This window comes from Euprymna scolopes, chromosome 13, assembly GCF_053919585.1.
Source record: "Euprymna scolopes isolate OS-2025 chromosome 13, ASM5391958v1, whole genome shotgun sequence".
NCBI classification, from domain to species: Eukaryota; Metazoa; Mollusca; class Cephalopoda; order Sepiida; family Sepiolidae; genus Euprymna; species Euprymna scolopes.
The window spans coordinates 5,755,031-5,780,977 of record NC_136494.1 but is presented as its reverse complement, the minus strand read 5'-3'; the positions used below and the strand labels follow the sequence as shown (position 1 = coordinate 5,780,977).

General features: G+C 32.3%; 1 protein-coding gene across 28 annotated transcripts in view; it reads right to left on the bottom strand.

Annotated features, from left to right (window-relative positions):
• LOC145291925 (tensin-3-like) overlaps positions 1-25,947 on the bottom strand; it is a 1,436,242-nt gene that overhangs the window by 877,413 nt on the left and 532,882 nt on the right. For all 28 annotated transcript variants that reach the window (XM_080137783.1, XM_080137795.1, XM_080137791.1 and 25 more), the window contains exon 2: positions 15,371-15,488. In XM_080137783.1, coding sequence (XP_079993909.1) covers positions 15,371-15,488 — 118 coding nt within the window. The remainder of the gene's footprint in view (positions 1-15,370; positions 15,489-25,947) is intronic.

Genomic DNA, 25,947 nt, shown 5'->3' with positions numbered 1-25,947 from the left:
TTTCTTCACACTAAAAAACTGACCTTGTGTATAACTCGTGGGTTAAGAAAATGGGGACAATTGAACACTGCTCAAGATCTTCTTGCAAGATGGACACCTTAGAAGTTTGATTAATTAAATGTCAAACATTGAGCTAAACGTGACTGAGAATATCCTGCAATCTCAAAGTCAACAACGGATGAAGCAATGCTCTGGTATCGATGAGATCATCGATGCACTAAATATCGATTGCAAAGGAAGGGATAGCAGAGGTCACCTGACCCTGATGGTATCCATTCTGGAATATTCAGGTGACGAAACCCAAAACTATAAATATATGTACAAGTGAGTGTCCGCCTGGGTGTGAATGTATATTAATGAAGAAGTAGATTAAATGTGAGGTAAATAACTTTAATGATTGAGTAAAGGTTCAGTTACATGTTCCAATAAACAAAGACAAACAACGATAGTGTACGATCGTTTCATAGACGATATCGTGTTTATTTAGATATAATTTCCGAATCAGCACAATGGGATGAAGGGATGATGATTGACACCAAAATAATGATCAATTTGTAGCATTGATGGGGGGTTTAGATTAAGCATCTTAAAATCTTTGCTGTTAATATGAACCTTAACAGATTTGAAAGGACTTGTGTCAAAAGCGACTATGGCAGTTACATCAGCCAGTTTTGGGCTGAAAGGAAAAAAACTATTAAGGAAACTAAAAAGGACCAAAACCAAAATAGACAGGAATTGTCTATATTATTAAATAACCCCCTATTTCTTTCTTTCTCTCTCTCTCTCAATTATATATATATATATATATATATATATATATACTATTATATAAAAGCCACACTGTGTGTGTGTGTGTGTGTGTGTGTGAGAGTTCCTTCCTCATAGGTTCCGAAACGACTGAGCCAATCTTTTGCAAATTTCACACAAAGCTAATTTATATGTCTGGCAGTGTTCTTAGATATGTTTTGTACAGAAATTCATTTGATAAGCATCGAAAATCGAAAAAAATCTGATCTTTAAAATAGTCTTTCTTTTCTTATAGATAAAAAGAATTTTTACATTGGAATATTTTACGTTACACTGGTGTAACCTTGGCCGGTGTAACGTAAAATATTCTCCTGTAACAATTCATCTTTTTTTATCTATAAGAGAAGAAAGACTAATATCAGCTGACGTGATATTGTAAACAAACACATGGAATTTGATGAATGAAATTTTTTTACGAATTAGTTCACTGGGCAAATTATTCCTCGTAATATATAATAATCAATAGAGGATTGATTCTGTAATAATTCATGTGCAATCTGCATAAATTAAAATATCTTGCTTAAGCGCATAGTATGACCGGGCAATGCCGGGCATCCAGCTAATATATATATTAGCTGGATGCCCGGCGTTACCCAGTTATACAATACGCTGTTTGTAAACAAACTGACAGTTTGAGCACTGTGTGATGAGCAAATGCTAATTTAATAGGCATTTGAGGAGAAATATTTACAGGCACTGATTCTTGGTTCGATGGTTAGAGCGGTTGACTGTCAACACTATGGTTGTAGGTTCGATCCACGGTTGGGAAAAGGTGTATGTCTAGCCGCACTGATGAGTTGTGATACAACAAAACAGTACTGTATGTGGATGACATATATATATATATATATATATATATATATATATATATATACATATATATATATATATAAAGTGATGCTCTTTGAGTAAACAAATCGAGCTTAGGCATTTGGACGATGTCAAAACATCGTTAATTCACTACCCGCACAGAAGCAGCCATATAGCATAATGGTGATAGGACTTAACTGTCCTTTGGGAGGGACGAGTTTCGATCCTGGCTTGAGATAGTTGCCTGTCTAGCTGCACTGATGAACTGTGATACAGCGAAACAGTACTATATGCGGATATGTGCACACACACACATATATATATATATATATATATATGTCTATATATATATATATATATATAGAAAGAAATGCCTGAAATCACAGCTAAAGAACAACAAAAGGGTAAATGAACATAGTTAACACATATATCGAGCATATGAATTTTACACCAGTCGCTTTGAATACTGCAGATATAACATCAGCTCAATAGATGAGATTTAGTATTCTAGAGCTATGATAGATCAAATGTGGAATAAATGAATTTTATGAATTAGTATAGGTTCATTTACATGTTCCAAGAAACCAAAACAAACCAGCAATATACAGAGATAATGTACGATCGTTTCAGAGACGATATAATAGATCTAATCTCCGAATCAGCACAATAGAATGGAAGGCATAGATGACCTAAATAAAAAAATGATCGATATGCAACACTGAGGGAAATTAGCATCGAATTTATGGGCAACTGGAGAAACCTTAGATGATTAAATTCTTAGGGTTATGAATTTGAAAAAAAGTGGCGACAATTTTATTTTTTAGAGCACTGCGTAAATAAACAAATAGACAAAGTAAAAATATATTATATACCCATATAGTGTAATAATGCAGATTTTTGTCCTCTTCTGATGAAAAGCATTTAGCTTTGAAACGCCATGGCCTAAATTTTTTCTACTTTCCTCTTATTTTCGTCCTTATTTACCTGATGAGTAACTGAAGTTCTGTGTAACTTTTATTCTTCATCTTTTTAATTTATGAATTGCTCCTCTAGAGTTTCTACTATCTTGATCGGTTTGCTTTATAGAGAAAATATTCGTTTGTAGCTTATTTATTATTTAGTCCATTTATTATAGTCCATTAAAAATGCATAAAAGTTATAGCCTGTATACTTTAAGAAACATCCGATTGTTTTACATTAGAGAAACACACATAAAAATTGTCATTTTTTGATTTATTTTTGCAAACAATAAATACCTAATTTTTGTAAACAATAAATACCTGATTTTTGTAAAAAAAAAAATACCTGATTTTTGTAAACAAACAAGGCAAAAAGTACTTCTGTAACGTGGCTAATACTCTTTACTTTAGTTATCAATAAAAATAAAAGTTTACCTTAGTAATTCATAAAAATAAAACTATACTTTAGTAATTAATAAAAATAAAACTATACTTCAGGAATTAATAAAAATAAAACTTTATTTAGTAATTCAAAAAATATAAATTTATTTAATAATTCATAAAAATAAAACTTTACTTTAGTAATTTATGAAAATAAAAGTTTACTTTTGTAATTCATAAAAATAAAACTTTACTTTAGTAATTCATAAAAATAAAACTTTATTTAGTAATTTATAAAAATAAAACTTTACTTCCGTAATTCATAAAATAAAACTTTACTTTAGTAATTCATTAAAATAAAACTTTACTTTAGTAATTCATAAAAAGATAACTTTAGTAATTCATAAAAACAAAATTTTTGTAATTCATAAAAATAAAACTTTATTTAGTAATTAATAAAAATAAAACTTTACTTTAGTGATTCATAAAAATAAAACTTTAGTGATTCATAAAAATAAAACTTTAGTAATTTATAAAAATAAAACTTTACTTTAGTAATTCATAAAAATAAAACTTTAGTAATTCATAAAAATAAAACTTTACTTTAGTGATTCATAAAAATAAAACTTTAGTGATTCATAAAAATAAAACTTTAGTGATTCATAAAAATAAAACTTTAGTAATTCATAAAAATAAAACTTTAGTAATTCATAAAAATAAAACTTTAGTAATTCATAAAAATAAAACTTTACTTTAGTGATTCATAAAAATAAAACTTTAGTAATTCATAAAAATAAAACTTTAGTAATTCATAAAAATAAAACTTTAGTAATTCATAAAAATAAAACTTTAGTGATTCATAAAAATAAAACTTTAGTGATTCATAAAAATAAAACTTTAGTGATTCATAAAAATAAAACTTTAGTAATTCATAAAAATAAAACTTTAGTAATTCATAAAAATAAAACTTTAGTAATTCATAAAAGTAAAACTTTACTTTAGTGATTCATAAAAATAAAACTTTAGTAATTCATAAAAATAAAACTTTAGTAATTCATAAAAATAAAACTTTACTTTAGTAATTCATAAAAATAAAACTTTAGTAATTCATAAAAATAAAACTTTACTTTAGTAATTCATAAAAATAAAAGTTTAGTAATTCATAAAAATAAAACTTTACTTTAGTAATTCATAAAAATAAAACTTTAGTAATTCATAAAAATAAAACTTTAGTAATTCATAAAAATAAAACTTTACTTTAGTAATTCATAAAAATAAAACTTTGGTAATTCATAAAAATAAAACTTTAGTGATTCATAAAAATAAAACTGGAAATAGATAAATAAAATCCGGGTCGAAATTTTTCCCTTTTTTTACAAAACGTTTTTATTACTTTTGGCACCACTTAAAAAGCCTCTTGCTGCCACGTATCTATTTTAGCCTCGCATGCGTTTTTCTGTCTTCCAACTGCATGCTGGGCACAGCCAGCCCATTCTAATCTTTGCTTTTAACATTCGTCTTTTTAGCATCGACTTTCCTTCTCTCATGAGAACGTGGTGCATTTTTTCTCTTTTTTTCTTCTTGCGCACACTTCCTAATTTGCATGTGTGCCTTTTTTATGGTTACTGGCTTTGCTGCTGCTGATACTGATACTTTCGCATGATCATATGTACTATGTTATATATCGCCACATGATGCAATCTTCTACATATATAAGCGTTAAATACGTTCAAATATAAAACATTGCTTCCACATCTGGGGAGGTGCCACACTGGACACTCTTTTCTGCCTTGACAAAGTAGAAAATTAACTTTGAAATCTAGTGGGGCATGATCTCTTCTCTTCAACTCGTTTCTAAAAGACGTTTATCTACCATATCGTTATTATAAATAGTGTTAAGTTTCTCACCCCATAAAAGGTAAATTCATTTTTTTATGTGAGGGAGCCCTTCACAGCACAACTGAAAGTACTAAATAAAATTAAGAATGCCTCCAGAGCATTACTAAAACCAACTTTCTGCCTCCTTTCTTTTTAGAGAAATGACAATATATAAATTAACTCCGAGGTTAGTGTCTTTTAATTTGAAAAAAAAAAAATACTGACTCATTTCCTGGACTGTATACACACATGATAACATTAAAAATCGTGTTTACATCATTGATAACATTAAATTATATAAATAGTCATCCCCCCCCCACCTCCCTAAAAAAAAAAATCGAATCTATTTTTCTAATTTTTAAATATTATTTTTCCGGGGTTATGCTGATTAAAAAATACCAACTTTGTAGGAGTTTATTGTGTGTTTTTGAAGTTTTATGCATACAAAAACACACACAACTGCCCTTTATATAATAGACTAGCAAGAGGCACATGGCATTGCTCGATTGTAAAATACGCTTAAATATGATATTTTAATTTACGCAGATTTCGTATAAATTATTAAAGAGTCAATTCTCTATCGATTATTAGATATTATATTGTACCCAATATATAGTAGTAATTTAAAAAGTTAAAAACAAAAACATGATTTGAGTGCCATCAGCTAATATCGAAACCGAAACTAAGACTTATAACACTCCAGCCTTAGTCGTTACCATTTGAGCTATTGTCAGTTGAATAAGAAATAGTTAAAAATGAACTAACCTTGACGTTTATATGTTAGTATAAATATCTATCTATCTACCTGTTTGTGTGTGTGTGTGTGTGTGTACAAGAGAACTTTAAGTCGACTTACGCCTGCCAAGTTCCAATTTCTCCCTTTTTTTACCCCCCCCCCTTAGCAGCGTTACCAGCTAAAAATCCATAAAAACGGTCCAAAAAATGCAATCACTTTTTTCTTTTGGTGTAAGAGGGATTGGATTTTCTTCACACTAAAAAACTGACCTTGTGTATAACTCGTGGGTTAAGAAAATGGGGACAATTGAACACTGCTCAAGATCTTCTTGCAAGATGGACACCTTAGAAGTTTGATTAATTAAATGTCAAACATTGAGCTAAACGTGACTGAGAATATCCTGCAATCTCAAAGTCAACAACGGATGAAGCAATGCTCTGGTATCGATGAGATCATCGATGCACTAAATATCGATTGCAAAGGAAGGGATAGCAGAGGTCACCTGACCCTGATGGTATCCATTCTGGAATATTCAGGTGACGAAACCCAAAACTATAAATATATGTACAAGTGAGTGTCCGCCTGGGTGTGAATGTATATTAATGAAGAAGTAGATTAAATGTGAGGTAAATAACTTTAATGATTGAGTAAAGGTTCAGTTACATGTTCCAATAAACAAAGACAAACAACGATAGTGTACGATCGTTTCATAGACGATATCGTGTTTATTTAGATATAATTTCCGAATCAGCACAATGGGATGAAGGGATGATGATTGACACCAAAATAATGATCAATTTGTAGCATTGATGGGGGGTTTAGATTAAGCATCTTAAAATCTTTGCTGTTAATATGAACCTTAACAGATTTGAAAGGACTTGTGTCAAAAGCGACTATGGCAGTTACATCAGCCAGTTTTGGGCTGAAAGGAAAAAAACTATTAAGGAAACTAAAAAGGACCAAAACCAAAATAGACAGGAATTGTCTATATTATTAAATAACCCCCTATTTCTTTCTTTCTCTCTCTCTCTCAATTATATATATATATATATATATATATATATACTATTATATAAAAGCCACACTGTGTGTGTGTGTGTGTGTGTGTGTGAGAGTTCCTTCCTCATAGGTTCCGAAACGACTGAGCCAATCTTTTGCAAATTTCACACAAAGCTAATTTATATGTCTGGCAGTGTTCTTAGATATGTTTTGTACAGAAATTCATTTGATAAGCATCGAAAATCGAAAAAAATCTGATCTTTAAAATAGTCTTTCTTTTCTTATAGATAAAAAGAATTTTTACATTGGAATATTTTACGTTACACTGGTGTAACCTTGGCCGGTGTAACGTAAAATATTCTCCTGTAACAATTCATCTTTTTTTATCTATAAGAGAAGAAAGACTAATATCAGCTGACGTGATATTGTAAACAAACACATGGAATTTGATGAATGAAATTTTTTTACGAATTAGTTCACTGGGCAAATTATTCCTCGTAATATATAATAATCAATAGAGGATTGATTCTGTAATAATTCATGTGCAATCTGCATAAATTAAAATATCTTGCTTAAGCGCATAGTATGACCGGGCAATGCCGGGCATCCAGCTAATATATATATTAGCTGGATGCCCGGCGTTACCCAGTTATACAATACGCTGTTTGTAAACAAACTGACAGTTTGAGCACTGTGTGATGAGCAAATGCTAATTTAATAGGCATTTGAGAAATATTTACAGGCACTGATTCTTGGTTCGATGGTTAGAGCGGTTGACTGTCAACACTATGGTTGTAGGTTCGATCCACGGTTGGGAAAAGGTGTATGTCTAGCCGCACTGATGAGTTGTGATACAACAAAACAGTACTGTATGTGGATGACATATATATATATATATATATATATATATATATATATATATATATATTAAGTGATGCTCTTTGAGTAAACAAATCGAGCTTAGGCATTTGGACGATGTCAAAACATCGTTAATTCACTACCCGCACAGAAGCAGCCATATAGCATAATGGTGATAGGACTTAACTGTCCTTTGGGAGGGACGAGTTTCGATCCTGGCTTGAGATAGTTGCCTGTCTAGCTGCACTGATTAACTGTGATACAGCGAAACAGTACTATATGCGGATATGTGCACACACACACACATATATATATATATATATGTCTATATATATATATATATATATATATATATATATATATATATATAGAAAGAAATGCCTGAAATCACAGCTAAAGAACAACAAAAGGGTAAATGAACATAGTTAACACATATATCGAGCATATGAATTTTACACCAGCCGCTTTGAATACTGCAGATATAACATCAGCTCAATAGATGAGATTTAGTATTCTAGAGCTATAATAGATCAAATGTGGAATAAATGAATTTAATGAATTAGTATAGGTTCATTTACATGTTCCAAGAAACCAAAACAAACCAGCAATATACAGAGATAATGTACGATCGTTTCAGAGACGATATAATAGATCTAATCTCCGAATCAGCACAATAGAACGGAAGGCATAGATGACCTAAATAAAAAAATGATCGATATGCAACACTGAGGGAAATTAGCATCGAATTTATGGGCAACTGGAGAAACCTTAGATGATTAAATTCTTAGGGTTATGAATTTGAAAAAAAGTGGCGACAATTTTATTTTTTAGAGCACTGCGTAAATAAACAAATAGACGAAGTAAAAATATAGTATATACCCATATAGTGTAATAATGCAGATTTTTGTCCTCTTCTGATGAAAAGCATTTAGCTTTGAAATGCCATGGCCTAAATTTTTTCTACTTTCCTCTTATTTTCGTCCTTATTTACCTGATGAGTAACTGAAGTTCTGTGTAACTTTTATTCTTCATCTTTTTAATTTATGAATTGCTCCTATAGAGTTTCTACTATCTGGATCGGTTTGCTTTATAGAGAAAATATTCGTTTGTAGCTTATTTATTATTTAGTCCATTTATTATAGTCCATTAAAAACGCATAAAAGTTATAGCCTGTATACTTAGAAATAATGCTTTATGCAAAACTTACAGAATAAATGTGATATTGTGGTGATGTATCTATATCTTAGTACGATAGCATGTTATTTTGTGTGTAACGCTTTCTTGTCATAAATAATTTTACCAAGAATTCTTCATAAGTTTCGGTTTCGGTTTCGATTATAGTTGATGGCACTCAAGTCATCTATTTGTTTTTATAAATAACTAGCATTTCGACCGGCGCTGCCCGGGTGTTTGGAGGTGTATGCTGAGCAACAAAATAAACAAAACAAAAAAAAAAAAGGTCAATTTTTTTAATTTGACCCCTATTATGACACCTTAACATTTATTGTTTTGGGCTCAAATCAAGTTATTAAGTTGGATCCATGTTCAAGGAACCTATATCTAAAATGTCAAGTGTTTGGACCCAAAATTGTCGGAGGAGTTTGGTAGAGTTCTCAAAAGTCAAATCGGTGGAATTTGACCCTTTAACAGCCAAATTTCTGGCCGAAAACCAATCACATCGATTTTCCCAAATCTCAGTGTATACCAAATTTCGAGTCTGTAGACTAAAAATTGACAGAGTTATTGTGTAGAGAAATGTACACAGACAGACAGACACGTTGACTTTTATATATATATATATATAGATTTTAGCAAGAATCCTTCATAAGTTTTGGTTTCGGTTTCGATTATAGTTGTTGTACCCAAGTCATATGGATATATTTTTTTTATTTTTAAAATCTCAACTTTATAATATACAAGAATCGATAGAAAATTAACTCTTTAATAATATATACGAAATCTACATCAGTTAAAATATCATATTGAAGCGTATTTTGCGACTGGGCTACGCCGATCGTTCCTGCTAGGTTAGATAAATATTTTGCAGTCTTAACAAAAGAGCCACAATAATATCAGGGTGTCTCCATTTATGCTGAACATTACGTTAATTTTACTAAAAGTTTTTAGTCTTCAAGTTCTTTATATCTTAAAATATTTATTTATAGTGTTTGGTTTGGTTGTTTTGTTTTATAGCATATCAACACTTTCGACCTGATTTAGTTATTAAAAAAAAAAAGAAGTTTTTATGCTTCAAGTTCTTTTTTTGTTTTATTTTATGACATATCAATCTTTTTGGGGGTTATTTAATGCTGAATCCGGTCATTTTGAGAAAAGTTTTTCTGCTTTAAGTTCTGTATATCTCTAAATACTTATTTATTGTGTTTGGTTCTGTTGTCTTGTAGAGGAAAATGTTTTGCTTTTGGTTTTGTAGAACATGATTGAGTTTTGCAAAGGGAAAAGAAGAAAAAAAACAATCCCATTAATGTTTGGTGCATTTTAGGTCAAGAAACCAATATCTTCAGACAGCCTGATCTGGTAGCAGCAGTAAATGCAATTTGCGTATGATGTATGATTAGCACGTTTAATGAAGAAGAAGTTTTATGTGCTTTACACCCCCTTTTGCTAAATGCCATTTTGGCACATTAAGGATGAGACTACTTTTAGACTACCCTATCGGGAGTTACAATTTTAGTATCTATTTATTAGTTACCAAGAATGCCTAATAATAGGGCTGGCATCACCTACCCACAGACCACATGATTAGGGAGAAGAGTACAATCTTGCTGGAGAGGGGGGGGCGTCAATGGATTATTTCAGCAGTGATTTGAAGACTTCGTTAGTTTTATTTTTTTGTGTCTTACAAACACAACTGATACTACATTTTGATCTTTTCCTGAATGTCAGGAATTTCCTGACTTGTGAAAGTTTGAGCACGATAAAGGTTGAAAATTATTATTGAAATCACTCGTCTAGCCAAAATCACTATCAATAAATTTCCCCACTTCCTATTGGTGTCTAAACCTAAACACAGATTCCATGAACAAAGCTTATTTCCTAGAACTGCCTGCTTGTTGAACTCTATTCCACTGGTCTGCTTTCCAGCTGACTACAATATCGTTGTCTTCAAATTTTTATTGAACCGTCCTCGTAAATGATCTTCTTATACCAAATTACTTCTACAAATGGTTATTACACAACTGTCTCAATCACTACAATACACACATTAACCCTTATCCTTGAGTGGCCTGTAGACCTTGATATAAGGTAACCCCCTTTGTAAATAAAAATATGTGATCCACCGATTTGATAATGAAATAACATATTAAAAATTGGTACAAACCTAATTTTATGCAGCATGCAGAGTCCGGTGGCAGACAAAAAGAATAAATAAAAAATAATGACTCATGCTTCTATTTATATGTTGGCGATTTCATGAAATAAACACATCACCTCATATGCAAATGAGATGCTGCTGGTTTGAAAAAAACCCTTATTTTCAGAGACTGAAGTGAATTTGGAGTAGTGAGCCTTGATAGCAGTGTATCAAATTTAACCCCGGAAATTGTTAGTTAAAAGTGCAGAATAGTTAACAATCCATTTTGAAAAGTGCAGAATAGTTAACAATTGATTATTTTGTAATGTTGTCTAGGAACCAACACGTTGTACTCTCAGTCGCAAAAGCAGACAAAGAATAGATAAGAACTTCAACTTGCTTTTTCTTTGTAACAACGACATTTCCTCATTCTTACAGTTGTGACGTCACCCATGTGATTGTCTTCTCAAGCATCATTCACGCCTCATGTGACCTCAAACATTATCCATGCCCCTAACGTGATCTCTTTTTTAATTTTAATGACGTCAATTTGCATGCATTTACATATAACGACCCATGTAATGTTACACTCAACCACAAGAATCACTATGAATGGAGAAGAAAATGAACAAAGGGAAGTAATTCAGTCCAGAAAAGGAAAGGGAGATAAATCTAAATTTCAGAGTTTTTTTTTTTTTTTCTTTTCTTTATCTCAACCTTCAGAAACATTTCAAAGAAATTAACTTAAAAATTCCATATCAATAAAACCTTTGTAGCGTAAATCTTGACATAGGATATACCAATGATGATCGCATTTTTGGAAATGTACCAATACCACGCTAACAGTAATGAAGCAAATGATAAAAATGGACAAAAAATGATTGTTTTGAATGGGTCACCATTTAGCAAGTGCTAAATTCACCAAAAGGTTTGTGGTGAATGAAAGAGATTAACTTTAACAATTGCATTATACATATTTAACATAAATCTATTTTAATCTAAAAATAAAAAAAGTTTTTTTTTTTTTAGATTATCGTCCTTGGAAACTGATGATCATATTTTAAGAAAGGTTTTTGGTAGTTTATCCTTTTTTTTATTAAATAGCTTTAATTATTAGTATTATCGACAAAACTATTTCATTTCTCTCTATATATACACACACACACACACACACATATATACATGTACACACACACACATATATATACATGTACACACACACACACGTACACACACACACACACACATATATATATATAATTATTTCCACAGCCCAAAGAACACAAGAACCATGCCAGCCAACGAACCAGAAATCTGAGACTCGAGTTTCGCCCTCATTTGGGCTCATCAGTCAGACATATCTGCACCCGGAATTTGAAATCCGAGCCTCCTGCATGTGAGGCAAGCACTCTACCAGCAAACGCCCCGCACACAAGAAATTCTATTAACCAACACAGATCAAGCAAACTGCGATGAAATCTCATCAAACTGGGGAATAGACCTACTTCATCTTGACAAGGGACATGGTCATCAAACCTAACGGGCCATTTTTGTTATAGAATTTTCAGAATGTGAGAGATTATATATAATTATTTCCACATTTCTTGTGGGCTGCGGCATTTTTTGGGCTATGGAAATAATTATAGATAATCTCTCTCTCTCTCACACACACACACACATATATATATATATATATATATATATATATATATATATATATATATATATATATATATATATATATAGTCTTTGAAGTTTTTAACATTTGAAACCACACAAAAAATTATTTTTTATCATTAAAAAAAAAAAACATCTAGTCAGTAAGTCATTTAATCACCTGCAATCACTGCATCAACTCTCAAATTTACTATAATACCAATTTTTATATTTTTTAAGGGATCATCAGTTGTTTACCATGAAACACTGTTTATATATATATGCGCACATGTGTGTGCGTGTGTGTAGGTGTGTATGAGAACTTGAATGCCTACTGGAGAAAACTTGAATGTTTACTGAACACTATCCTTGAGTGTCTAAGGTCTCCCTGTACATGGGTTTGTCAGAAAAACTTGGCATGAGGACATTTTTCACTACTAGTAAACCCTGACTAAATATTCAAAATCACATGGTATTTGCGACCCAAATAAGATTAAGGTATGGATAACCCACATTGGCTTTTATGAGGAATGGTGTACTTTTTCTAAGTGATGTTACCTCAAGTAACAACATGAAGCTTAATACTCTACCAGACTAGATAAATTCTTATCCTGGAATCCAGTAAGACCAAGAGACCACAAGAAAGATATACGGTAACATATTTAAATGGTCAATTGGGAAGATGAAAATTATGTTTTCAACTTCTTTATTGATTCATTGTTTGAGATGTAAAGGAGATCTTTAATGGATTTTTTGAATATGCTGTGTTAGTCTTTAGGAAAGAGTCCCCTTAATTTCTCATAACTTCAATTCAAAAGATTTTTTAGACCAAGGAATCCAACCTTGATCACCCTTCGGGGCCCGTGGTGCAGTGGATAGAGACGCTGAGTCTCTATGGTTCCAGGTGAGCATTGTCGGAAGATAGCGGTTTCAATTCTACCCAAAGCAGGTCAGAGGATTAGTTGGCCAAAACGTGCTGAGAGTAAATAAATAAATAAATTATTCATCTCAAAGAATTCCAATAATAAAATAATTTTACTTGCTTAGACTGCGACGCACGAGGCAGTCAAAGTATAATACCATTGTTTTCGTTCTGAAATCAGATCCACAACATCCATTGTCGTCTCACCACGTGTTTTGCCAATTAATACTTTGGCTGCTTTTGAGTAGGATTGAAACCGCTATCTTCAGACAATGCTTATCTAGAACCGTACAAACTCAACTCCTCTATCCATTGTGCTACTTCTAATCCATCCAACTTATTTCTATTGCAATCAAATGTCTTTCGATTGTCTGATTCCAATTCATTTTTGGTCTTCTTGTTTCATCAGGGGTCCATTCGAGCACTTACTTGGCAATTCTCTCTGGGGCCAATCTAAGGTTATGTTCGAGCCAACCTAAACGTCATTTGCAGACGATGCTAGCTGTTAATTTGTGCGGTCTTTGACTTCTTAGTTAGTAATTCGATCTATTTGATCCATAGAATCAAACGCGTCTAATTTTGAGATGCCAACTATCACTTCTCTACAAGAGTAAATAAAACTGGTGTTGTTTTCAAATCTTCACTTTGATTTAAGGATTAATTTTTTTTTTGCAATGCTGATTAAATGCTGTTGGGGTTTTACAAATCATTCAAGTATGCACGGCAACTTAAAGTCCATACTGTCTTCTTTTCACTCTGATTTTAAAAAGAAAAATTGTATGCTTAGAAATTAATTCTAACTTGTGGGACATGTGGAAATTCCACAGGTGACTCATTCATACATAATATATTAATGTTGGCATTCTGTAGATGTTCAGCGTAAGTGGAGACGTTCTGATATTATTGTAGCTCTTTTGTTAAAACTACAAAAGTATTTATCTAAGCTAGCAGGGACGCCCGGTATAGCTCAGTCGTAAAATACGCTTAATATGATATTTTAATTTATGTAGATTTTGTATATATTATTATAGAGTCAATTTTCTATCGACTCTTATCTATATATCTATAAAATTGAAATTGTGTGCTGTGTGTGTACATTTCCCTACCAAACTACTCTGTCAATTTTCAGTCTCAAACTCGAGATTTGACATAAGGGGTATTGAGATTTGGGAAAATTTTTTTAGTCGGTTTTCGTCCAAAAATTTGGCTCTCAAGGGGTCAAAGTTCAACGATTTGACCTTTGAAAACTTTACCAAACTCGTCCGCTAATTTTAGGTCTAAACACTTGAAAATTTAGATGTAGGTTACTTGGACATGGACCAAACTTTTTAACTCAATTTGAGCCCAAAACAATAATAGGGGTAAAACTCGGGGTCAAAGTTAAAAAAAAAATTGACCTCTGCGGTCTGTACTAAATCACTCAGCCAATTTTTGGTCTAAAGATTTGAAAATTTTTATAAAGGATATTCAGACATGTAGCAACCTTTTTAATCAGTTTTGGGGCGAAAATTTTCGCTGCCAAGAAGTCAAAAATGAAAGAGTTGACCGTTGCAGACTCTACCAAACTTCTCTGCCAATTTTGGGTCTACTCACTTGAAATTTTAGATGTAGGTTACCTGGACACGAGTCAAACTTTTTAATATATATATATATATGCACATAAAGTTATGAACAGTACATAGGACCCAAACAAAGCCGGGCTGAACTGCTAGTATATATATAACTTGAGTTCCTTCAATTATAATCGAAACAAACTTGCAAAGAATTCTTGGTAGAATTATTTATCACAAGAAATGGAAGGTCACGACAGTCACTTGGAAGAATGGAGATGTAAACGTGACAGAGAAAATAACACACACGCTATCGTATTAATATATAGATTAATGCGTATGAAGAAGAACAAAAATTATGATGGCGGATATGAAACCATATTTTGATTGCATAGAATTTCGTGTCTCGAATTCATCTTTCAAATTGGTACCCCTCTAATACACTAGCACCACAACATTTACTGATAACGGTCTAAATTAGCAACATAAGAATTTACTCACCCACGCATGAACTGCCCTGATTCCATATTATCTTTTTACACACAAGACATTGGTGAGGCTGGACTACTCGGTGTGGTAGGAAGTTATGAACCACACAAGCCTCTTCTGCATCTTGAGGCTGAAAAGGAAAAAATGAGTAGTGTTAAAAAAAATCCAGAAATATTCAGATTTTATATCAAAGAAGAAAACAAAACAAACAAACAAACAAACAAACAAACAAACAAGCAAGCAAACAAACAAAAAAAAACAGAAAAAAAATAAAAAACAACTAAACAAAAAACAACAAACGAAAAACAACATACAAACAAAAAAACAACATACAAACAAAAAACAAACAAAACAAACAAACAAAAACCAACAAACAAACAAACAAACAAAAAACAAACAAACAAATTGATGAGTTTGCCTTATTTGCTGTTTAGTTCATTTTTAATGTTTCTTGCATGTTTATCAATTGCAACGTGTTTTTTTTTAAATAAATACATTGAAGACATTGCTAAGTCTGCTGCAAAAAAGGTGGGCTCTCTCTATCATGCTAGAAAATTACTCACACCTGAGAGTATTTGATCTCTCTACAAAGCCACAATTCGCTCATGTATGGAGTATTGTTGTCACATCTGGGCTGGTGTACCTATTTAGTATGCCTCCCCACGGGACAAAGTTAGACACCAGGGTCGTTTTTTAACGTGGAGAAAAGGTACAAAAATAAAAAATTGTCTCAGTCGTGAAGGATTTCTCCTCCACCGAAAGAAAACAAGAAATGGAAGTGCAGCATCTGAAGAGCAGATACTACACGAGAAATTATTTGTTTGTATGCATTTATTTTATTCCATACGGGTTTTGTGGCAATTCGGAATTTTAACTCATTGTTCAAAGGGAAGTAAATCTATTTTACTAAGAATTGTAAAAAAAAATGATTTTTTTTCAACTACTTTATTTAATGTAACAAAGTTTTATAACATTAATAACAAAAAGAAAGTAAAATGCGACGATATTGTAATTTTTCTTCAACAATATATTCGAGTAAAGAAAGATTTTTTCAATAACTTTAGTAAAATAGAGTTACCTCCCTTAGACCACTGAGTTAAGATTCCGAATTGCTGTTTTTATTGTGTGTGTGTGTGTGTGTGTGTGAAATTGGAAACTTCTTTCCTATTATTCAAAACAGTTGTTGCGTGGATCGTTTTAATTGATTAATAAAAAAAAGCATTTATGTAGGATACGAGCGTTTTTTTGGATAGGATTTTCAAGTTAAATTCAATTTTACGGTAATTTTGTTTATTGAATTTTTAGATGAAATTACAAAAACCTTCCCTCCCCGTGTTAAGTATGAGTTTATAAATAGTAACGTTATTATTTCAGCACGATCCGTATTTTCCATAAGTACAAAAAAAAAATAATAATAAATAAAATAAAATAATTAACAAAATGATATTTTTCATTTTTAATTACATTTTTTGCATTTTTCAACGAATTTTCCTCCAAGGGAAGTAACTTTACTCTACTTATCACAGATTACCTCCCTTGCATTTTACAGTCACCTGGAAAGCGTGGAAAGTAACGTGTGTGTGTGTGAGAGAGAGAGAGAGAGAGAGAGAGAGAGAGAGAGAGAGAGAGAGAGAGAGATCCATGAATTTCTACAGAATATTTTGAACGAAGGTCGAAAGGTACAAGGAATAAGAATAATTCTAGAATGATCAAAATATTGTGGTTTTTTTTTTATGTTCCTTTTTTTCCAATTCCCAACACATACAAACAACCCGTATCATTTTTACAGCATTACGTCATATGACAACCATTTAAACAATACAATTTTATATTTTTAAATCATAAGATTAAGCGTTCCAAAGATAGATGTTGGATACATATATAGTCATTAATTTAAATATCATAGCTTTATCATATATATAATCGAATTTCTATTACTATTTGTTGTAAAATTTTCCCTCTTTTTCTCTCTCTCTCTCTCTCATATATATATATATATATATATATATATATATATATATATATATATATATATATATATATATATATATATATATAAATTCATAAATTTTTTTACCTCCCTTAGACAAGTTTACAAATTAATTATAAACTTAAAACAAGTATCAATATAAATATTTATAGGACAATCTTACGCAGACGAAAAAACTCAATATTCTAGATAAAACATTGATATAAGAATTCAGTATAAACCCTGTAAATTAAAAATTATGACAATTTATTATTCGACAATGAATACAAAAATTGTTCACTTTTTTGTATTCCATGGAGTTTCAATGAATGGCTCTTATCCCCGAAAGAAATTATTTAGCAAAAGTATATTCATAGGCAAACTATAAATTTTGCTGGTTAACACATAAATTGAAAACTAAAAATTATGCAAGAAGTCATATTTGTCGTAAAGTTGATGATATTGCAAAAATGTATGGGTTAAAAGGATTTTCCAAATGAAGTCCAGGCTCCTTGATATTTTGCACAGATACATATCATTAATTGATAACCAAATTAAAATTAAACTCATTATTCATCATAAGAAATTTTAATTTCCTTAAAACGAAAAAAAAAAACAATAAGTTTAAAAATGTATGGGTTAAAAAGATATTCCAAATGAAGTAGAAATAATGGTAATCCAATTTGTTTGACGATGAATGTGATTAAGTTCCAAAAATAGCTATGACATCCTAAAATTGTGGTAGAATATTTTTCCATGAAGGAACTGTTATTGCCCCCCTGGCGAGAGAGAAAAATCCTGTTTTCTTCAATTGGCCAATGAAAAGCATAATATATAGTTTTCAATTACAAGGTCTTATGTATGATATGAAAAGAAATTGGAATCTTGGGGAGATCTCTATCATTCTGTAACATAGCCGTTACACTTTAACTGTATCATTACATTTCAACTATTTGGACCTGCATGTTGTCTGAGGCTTTGTCACAATCGAACAAAAAAAAAAAAAATGGTAAGAAATAAAAATCCGACTCAGCATTTTTTTTAGTACAAATGGAATTCGTGATTTTTACGAAACAATATTATTTTTCCAAAGTCTTTTAGTACACACGTGTTTTACAACGCTCTGCCATATAACATGTGCTTTTTTAAAGTCTCTCTCCCCATCACCTTATGTTGGCACTAACCAGCACTTTCTCGCGCTTGTTTTCACGCACCCATCTTCCCTGGCATGCACTCTCTTGACCACGTGGTGAATTTTCTTTTTTTTTTATTTCCTTGTGATGCAAGTTCATGCACACTTGCTAATTTGCATATCGCTAAAACGGCTGCTGTTGCTAATGTTTTCGCTAGTCAGCTATCAGGAGATATTGGACTCATGAAAAAGAATTTCAAAAACTACTTTGTAAATATACCCGGTGAACCAAGTGCAAGAGAGATACAAACAATTGCACTCAAAGAGACAGTTAGAATCTTAAAAAGATCTCTTGATTAGAATGTCTGAAACAGCGAGTAAATATCTGGCATCCAGTAGGATGCATCATCCCCAGCTAAAAGAAAATAAGAAAATGAAAAAGAAAAAAAAACCGACTATTTCGGTTGGCTTGATTTGGTTGTTAGTCTTTTTCAATTCCTTCAGGGCAGACCACATATTCACAGGGCAGACCACATATTCACAGGGCAGACCACATAAAAGTTGTCAACATCCTTAAGTGAAAGCGGCTCAATAGAAAACCTGGTCAAAGATAAGTTAGTTTGGAAGTTATTTTCTAAAATCCGTCCGACACACACGAGGTGCCTTCACAAAGTTTTTGCACATGCATGTAAAATTGCCGTAGACTCTTGAAAATTCATTATATTATTGCTATACGTATTATGAGATGATCGACCAATTTTTATGATTTCAGTTTCAAATGAACAGCTACAGAATAATTTGAATACATCCTACTAAAGTCTGATCATCACAGTTGGTGAATTTCAAAACTGCAATCTCGATGTGAGGACATTGAAGAAGAACGATATGAAATAAATTTCTGTTTTAAACTTGAAAAAAATGCCACAGAAGCGTATGGAATGCTTCAGACTGCTTTTGGACCATCTTGTATGAATTGAGCATCAGTTGGTGAATGGCATAAGAGATTCAAGGAAGGCAGGGAGTTTGTGATGGATGATGAGAGGTGTGGAAGGAGTAAGAGTATTTGGCAGAATTGATTGGCCAAATAAAGAATTTCATGGATTAGGACTGTTGTGTGTCTATAGAGACAATAAGTGCACAGTTTGATGTCAGTGTGGGAACTGTATACACAATTATTCACAAGGAACTGAAGATGCGGAAGATTTGGATGAAGTTTGTCATAAGGGTGCAGTTCACAACTCCATCCTTGTCACAGACTATTTGACCACGATGACTATCAAGACAGTTCCTCATCCTCCCTATAGTCAAGACCTTGCTCCCTGTGACTCTTGGTTATTCTCTAAGCTCAAGGAAAACCTTAGAGTTTGTCGTTATGAGACAATTGAGGAGATGAAAGTGGCTGTGACGAGGGTCATCGATATGTGCACACAAGAGAATTTCCATGGAGTCTATGAAGAAGTTGTTGGAACGGTACAACAAGTGCATTGCAGCCGGAGGAGATCACTTCGGAGAGGACTTGAGTTTCATGTTTGTACTGTCAATAAAAGTGCCCGTACAAAAAAACATCTGAAAATTTATTGAAGGTACCTAGTACTAGCATGTAAAACGAACGTTAAATCGATGATGATGATGATGTTAAGAATGATGATGATGCTGCTGATCATCATCATCGTGCTGATGATGATGATTATTTAGAACGGATAATAATAGAACGGTCTTTATTTTTGCGATTTCCAGTATGTAACGAAATCAATAAGTTTGCACAAACAGATAAAAAAAACAAGAAAAAAAAAAAAGAAAAAAATAACTGCATTTGTTTTACATAACGTTCATTAATGTTTCTTTCCTGTCTCCCCATCTCCCTCTCTTCCCATCTCCCTCTCTCCCCGTCTCCCTCTCTCCCCGTGTTGCAGTCATCGACTCCTTTTTGTCTAGATCGTTTTTGTGCGTGTGTGTGTTTGTGGGTAGGGGTGGGGGTTAAAGGCTATCAAAGTTTTTGCAGGTCGTTTTATGCTGAATCAGAAAGCTATGAAAGATTCATTTGCAGACAAACTGTTATTTTCGCTGCAAATAGGGCGAGGAAGGACAGGGGTTAATACCTTTTCCAAAGGGATTTGAACATAAATAATCACAGGGAGGTTGATGGGGTGACAGTGAAATGCACATAATGTAATCATGGCGAAAAGCAGCAAAGATTTCTCTCACTCTCTTTATGTATATATTAGTGTTGGGACGATTAATTGGGAAAATGTGTGCCTATTTTCCGATGCCAAAAACGATTCCTTAAATTCTCTTTTTGAATTGATTTTGTTTAAAACAAAATCTTTCACTACTGGTAGTAATAATGAAATAATTATTTATCGATTTTAAAATACCAATTAAACTAAAATCACCCTTTCCCATAAGTGTGTTTTTACGTTTGAGAAAATATGTGCACATTTAACAGGTGTTTTTATGATAATTGAGAAAAATATAAAAACTTTATAGAGAATCAGAATCAGGAAAAATAATGAAATCGTCCCATCACTAATATATATATAATTATTTTTTTTACTATAATAATAAAATACCTACAGACACTAGTGTTTCATCCTTTCTGGAATCTTCATTGCAGGGTGTCATGATTAACACCAGTCGACAGATTCGAATCCAGCAACACGAGCTATCTCTGGCTCAATTAGCAAAGATCGTATCCAGTCGGCTACCATTAACCGCGAGAAATAACATTGAATTTAAACATTTTATTTTATTAAAGATTTTATTTTATTGAACATATATATATATATATATATATATATATATATATATATATATATATATATATATATATATATACACACACACACACACACACATACATACATACATGATGAACCTTCCCATCGATTTAGCCTTATCATCTCCACCACAACAGAGTCAACTGCACTTTTTGGTACAACTGCTAATCTTTGTCGGTGCAATGGCTGCCACAAGACGGAGCAGACAGTATATATATATATATATATATATATATATATATATATATATATATATATATTGAATTAATTAATGACCAATATAAAATAAATTACATTGAAACTATCGATATTATTTATTAGGAAGAAAAAGGGGAAGTAAAAAGAAAGAAAACTAAAGATAGGCTAAAAAAAAATCGAAGATATATTTAAGGTTTTGTTCAAAGGGAAATTACTCTGTTAAGTTTAAAATTTTAGAAGTTGAATTATTAATTATTTTGCTCGAGGCAAACAATTATGTTAACGGATTACGTAGGGAGCTCGTATATTGCAATTAACTAAAATTATAGTTTTAGAATTAAGGAATACAAAGAATCATAAGTTATGTAATAATAAATTTGGTACTTGATGAGGAGTGTGGCCCCTGCGCAAATGTTGGTAAATTTATACAAACACCGTGACAGCGAATTAACCCTAACCCTAACCCTAACCCTAAACCCTAACCCTAACCCTAACGCTGTCACGGTGTTTGTATAATAATACCCAAATGTTTGCTCCCTCAGCAGACATGCGCAGAAGGTTTTCAGGAAGAAAAAAAAAAAAAAAAAAGCCAAAGAAAATGGCAGATTGATTTTAAACTCCAAATTCTTACACGTACTCAATAAAATAAATTTAGAGTGAAATAAAATAAAAATTAAAAATGAACAAATAAAATAAAAACAAGCACAAAATAAAAGTATAAATGAAATTTACTCAAAGAAAAAAAAGTCAAAACAAAGAATATGCTCGATTAAAAAAATGTGAAAGAAATGTAGTTGTAAAATGAAATAAACTAGCGCACAAAAAAAGTTAAAGAAATTTCGTTTAGATATAAGTCCAATATAAGTTAGCTGTTGATTCCAATTTGTATTACTTGACGTGATTCAATGGCTAAATAGACCACTGAAAACTTTCTGCGCATGTCTGTTAAGGGAACAGTTCTTCGAAAGCAAACGTTTGCGCAGGGTCCACACTCCTTATCAAGTGCCATAAATTTAATTTTAACTGTAATAAGAACTTAATTATGTATAGTTTTAAATTCAGATTAATAAATAATTTCATACAACCGGAAATTGAAAATAGTTTATTTTAAAAACGTTTCCAATAAATTGAGTTGATATGTAAACATGTGTACTAGATTAAAATCATTGATGTTATTTGGGCAAATGTGGATATATCTATATTTCTATAAAAATGAACGTGCCTGTATGTGTGTGTACATTTCCCTACGCAATAACTCTGTCAATTTTTAGTCTACAGACTCGAAATTTGATATACAGAGTACTGAGATTTGAGGAAATCTTTGCGATCGGTTTCCGGCCAGAAATTTGGCTGTTATGGGGTTAAAGTTCAACGATTTGACCTTTGAGAACTCTACCAAACTCCTCCGACAATTTTGGGTCTAAACACTTGAAATTTTAAATATAGGTTTCTTGGACATGGATCTAACTTTATAACTTGATTTGAGCCCAAAACAATGGATGTTAAGGGGTCATAATAGGGGTCAAAATTTAAAAAGTTGACCGCTTTTTTTTTTTTTTTTGCTCAACATACACCTCCAAACACCTGGGCAACACCGGGCTGAAATGCTAGTTAATTATAAATAATAAATTTACTAAATAGAACAGTTCTGTATTATTTGTATTCATCAGACTACTGTTCTCATTTTGAGTGTGATTTTCACAACGTTTCGGTCAATGTAACTTCCGATCTTCTTCTGGTGTATCTTGTTGAACTCGAGAATTTGGACAGAATTTCGAGCTGAACCCTTTGTTTACTTCTCAGGGGTAGCATGCTCTCGTTGTGTCAGCCATGACTGGATAGAGGTAATTCGCAATTGTATTTTTCGGTTGCCCACACCGAGGATTGAACCTTCAACCTTCAGGAGAATATCACATTTACAATTGATTTTTTCCAAGTACTCTAACCACTGCGCCGCGGGCCCTTGCGGACAATTCTAGTATGAATTTTAGGAGCCTTAAACCTATTTTTATTTCTAGATATTAATATCAGTGATTATTACTGTATATGCTGCCCTCGTGAAGTAAATGAAGGGTTCTGCTCAAAATTTCTTCCAAATTCCCAAGTTCAACAAGATACATCTGAAGAAAGTCGGAGGTTACATCGACCGAAATGTTGTGAAAACGACACTCAAGATAAGAACAGTAGTCCGATGAATCCAAATAATACGAATGACCAATCCTCATCTAAAAAATTCAAAACAATCCTGGCAGAAGAAACCTAAATTAATGTAATTTGTTCATACGAACATGTGGTTTTAGTGACTTTATTTCTAAATTCAAAATGGCGTAATGTAAGCAAACTATGAGGCATTTGCAGCTTCTCTTAAAATTTTTGGATTTTTTAATCATGTCCAAACGCATTTTATTTCCCTTTGGTTGGATTGATTGTTGCTATTTCTTCTGATGAAATAAGGACAAAATCGATTCACTGATTGATATAATAATTATAAGTGATTGATTTTGTGCTATGAAACAGATACTGTCAAGAATTGTATCAACTGAGTTAAAGGAATGAATTGTAAGATGGTCAACATCATGAAATTTTGAATGTAGTTTTGTCATTTATTCATATATATATATATATATACTAGCTGGACAGCCCGGCGCTGCCTGGGTGTTTGGATGGGTATGTTGAGCAAAAAAAAAAAAAGTGGTAGTAGGAAGGCAGGCTCGAACCCGTACCGCAAAGGAGGAAAAGAATGGAGTAAAACCTAACGTTTATGCTGTTACGACCACCACCAAACCGGAAGCGACATTTTTTAAAATTAAGGCTAGACAATCTAAAGGAGACGATAACTTTTAAAGATATCGGCGAAAAAAGTGACCCCCTCCCTGTAGAAAAGTGCCTGATTGAAGGGGAAGATATTAATGTTTTTAGCCAATTTTTCGATATTTGTCGTATGAAAGGTCGAACATTAAAATGATACTGATCTTGGTAAAATCCGTCGCCTCTATTGAAAGTTTAAGGCAGACATGCAAACAGACATACATACATACATTTATATATTGGTAACTAAAAATTTTCGACTCAAACTGATGAAAAAGCTTGCCCTATCTCTGAATACCCTTTATGTAAAATTTAAAATATTTAGACCAGAAATTGTCTGAGTAATTTGGAAGAAACCGCAGAGGTCAATTTTTTTTAACTTTGACCCCTATTATGACCCCTGAAAATTTATTGTTTTGGGCTTAAATCAAGTTATTAAGTTAGATCTATGTCCAAGGAACCTATATCTAAAATTTCAAGTGCGTAGACCCAAAATTGGCAGGAGTTTGGTAGAGTTCTCAAAGGTCAAATCATTGAACTTTGACCCCTTAATCGCCAAATTTCTGGCCAAAAACCGATCACATCGATTTTCCGAAATCTCAGTACCCTGCATATCAAATTTCGAGTCTGTAGACTAAAAATTGACAGAGTTATTGCGTAGGGAAATGTACACACACACAGGCACGTTCACTTATATATATATACTAGCATGGGTGCCCGGCGTTGCCCGGGTGTTTAGAGGTGTATGCTGAGCAAAAAAAAAAAAGGGGGTAATTTTTTAAACTTTGACCCCTATTATGACCCCTGAAAATTTATTGTTTTGGCCTCAAATCAAGTTATTACGTTAGATCCACGTCCACGGAACCTATATCTAAAATTTCAAGGGTGTAGACCCAAAATTGTCGGAAGAGTTTGGTAGAGTTCTTAAAGGTCAAATCGTTGAAATTTGACCCCTTAACGGCCAAATTTCTGGCTGACACCCGTCACATCGATTTTCCCAAATCTCAGTACCCGGTATTTCAAATTTCGAGTCTATAGACTAAAAATTGACAGTTATTGCATAGGGAAATGTACACAGACAGACAGACACACAGACACACAGACAGACACGTTCACTTTTATATATATATATACACACACACACACGCACATAAAAATATTTAGTTATATAGATATGTACAAGCTTCATTACACTGACATGGCAATGTTTCAATCTGTAGTTATTAATAACTAAGATTTCCTCAGGCGAAAACTTTGTCTTTTCATGTATGTGTTCATATTGAAAAAAGAAAAGAAAGAAGGAACTAACAAAAATTATGTTTAAAACTGAAGTATAAGTTCACAGTATAAGATAAAAGTGTGTGTGTTTGTATATATATATATATATATTTTTTACAAAAGAGTCACCATTTATCAAGGCCCGAAGGCTACTCGAGTATAACGGTTAATGAGTGTACAGTGGTCAAAGGGAACATGTTGTAGCAATCCTTAGTAGTGGAAATCTGGTAAATTGAATTAGTTAGGTGATGGCTAATCAAGAATTTGTTCACATTGGACTTGAAGACAACCATATTGTAGTCAGTTGTAAAACAGGAAAATGGAACAGAGTTCCACAGGCGTGTAGTTCTAAGAAAAAAAGCTTTATTCATGGAGTGTACATTTAGATTTTGGCACAAATAAAGTGGGGGAAGTCATTGATAGTGGT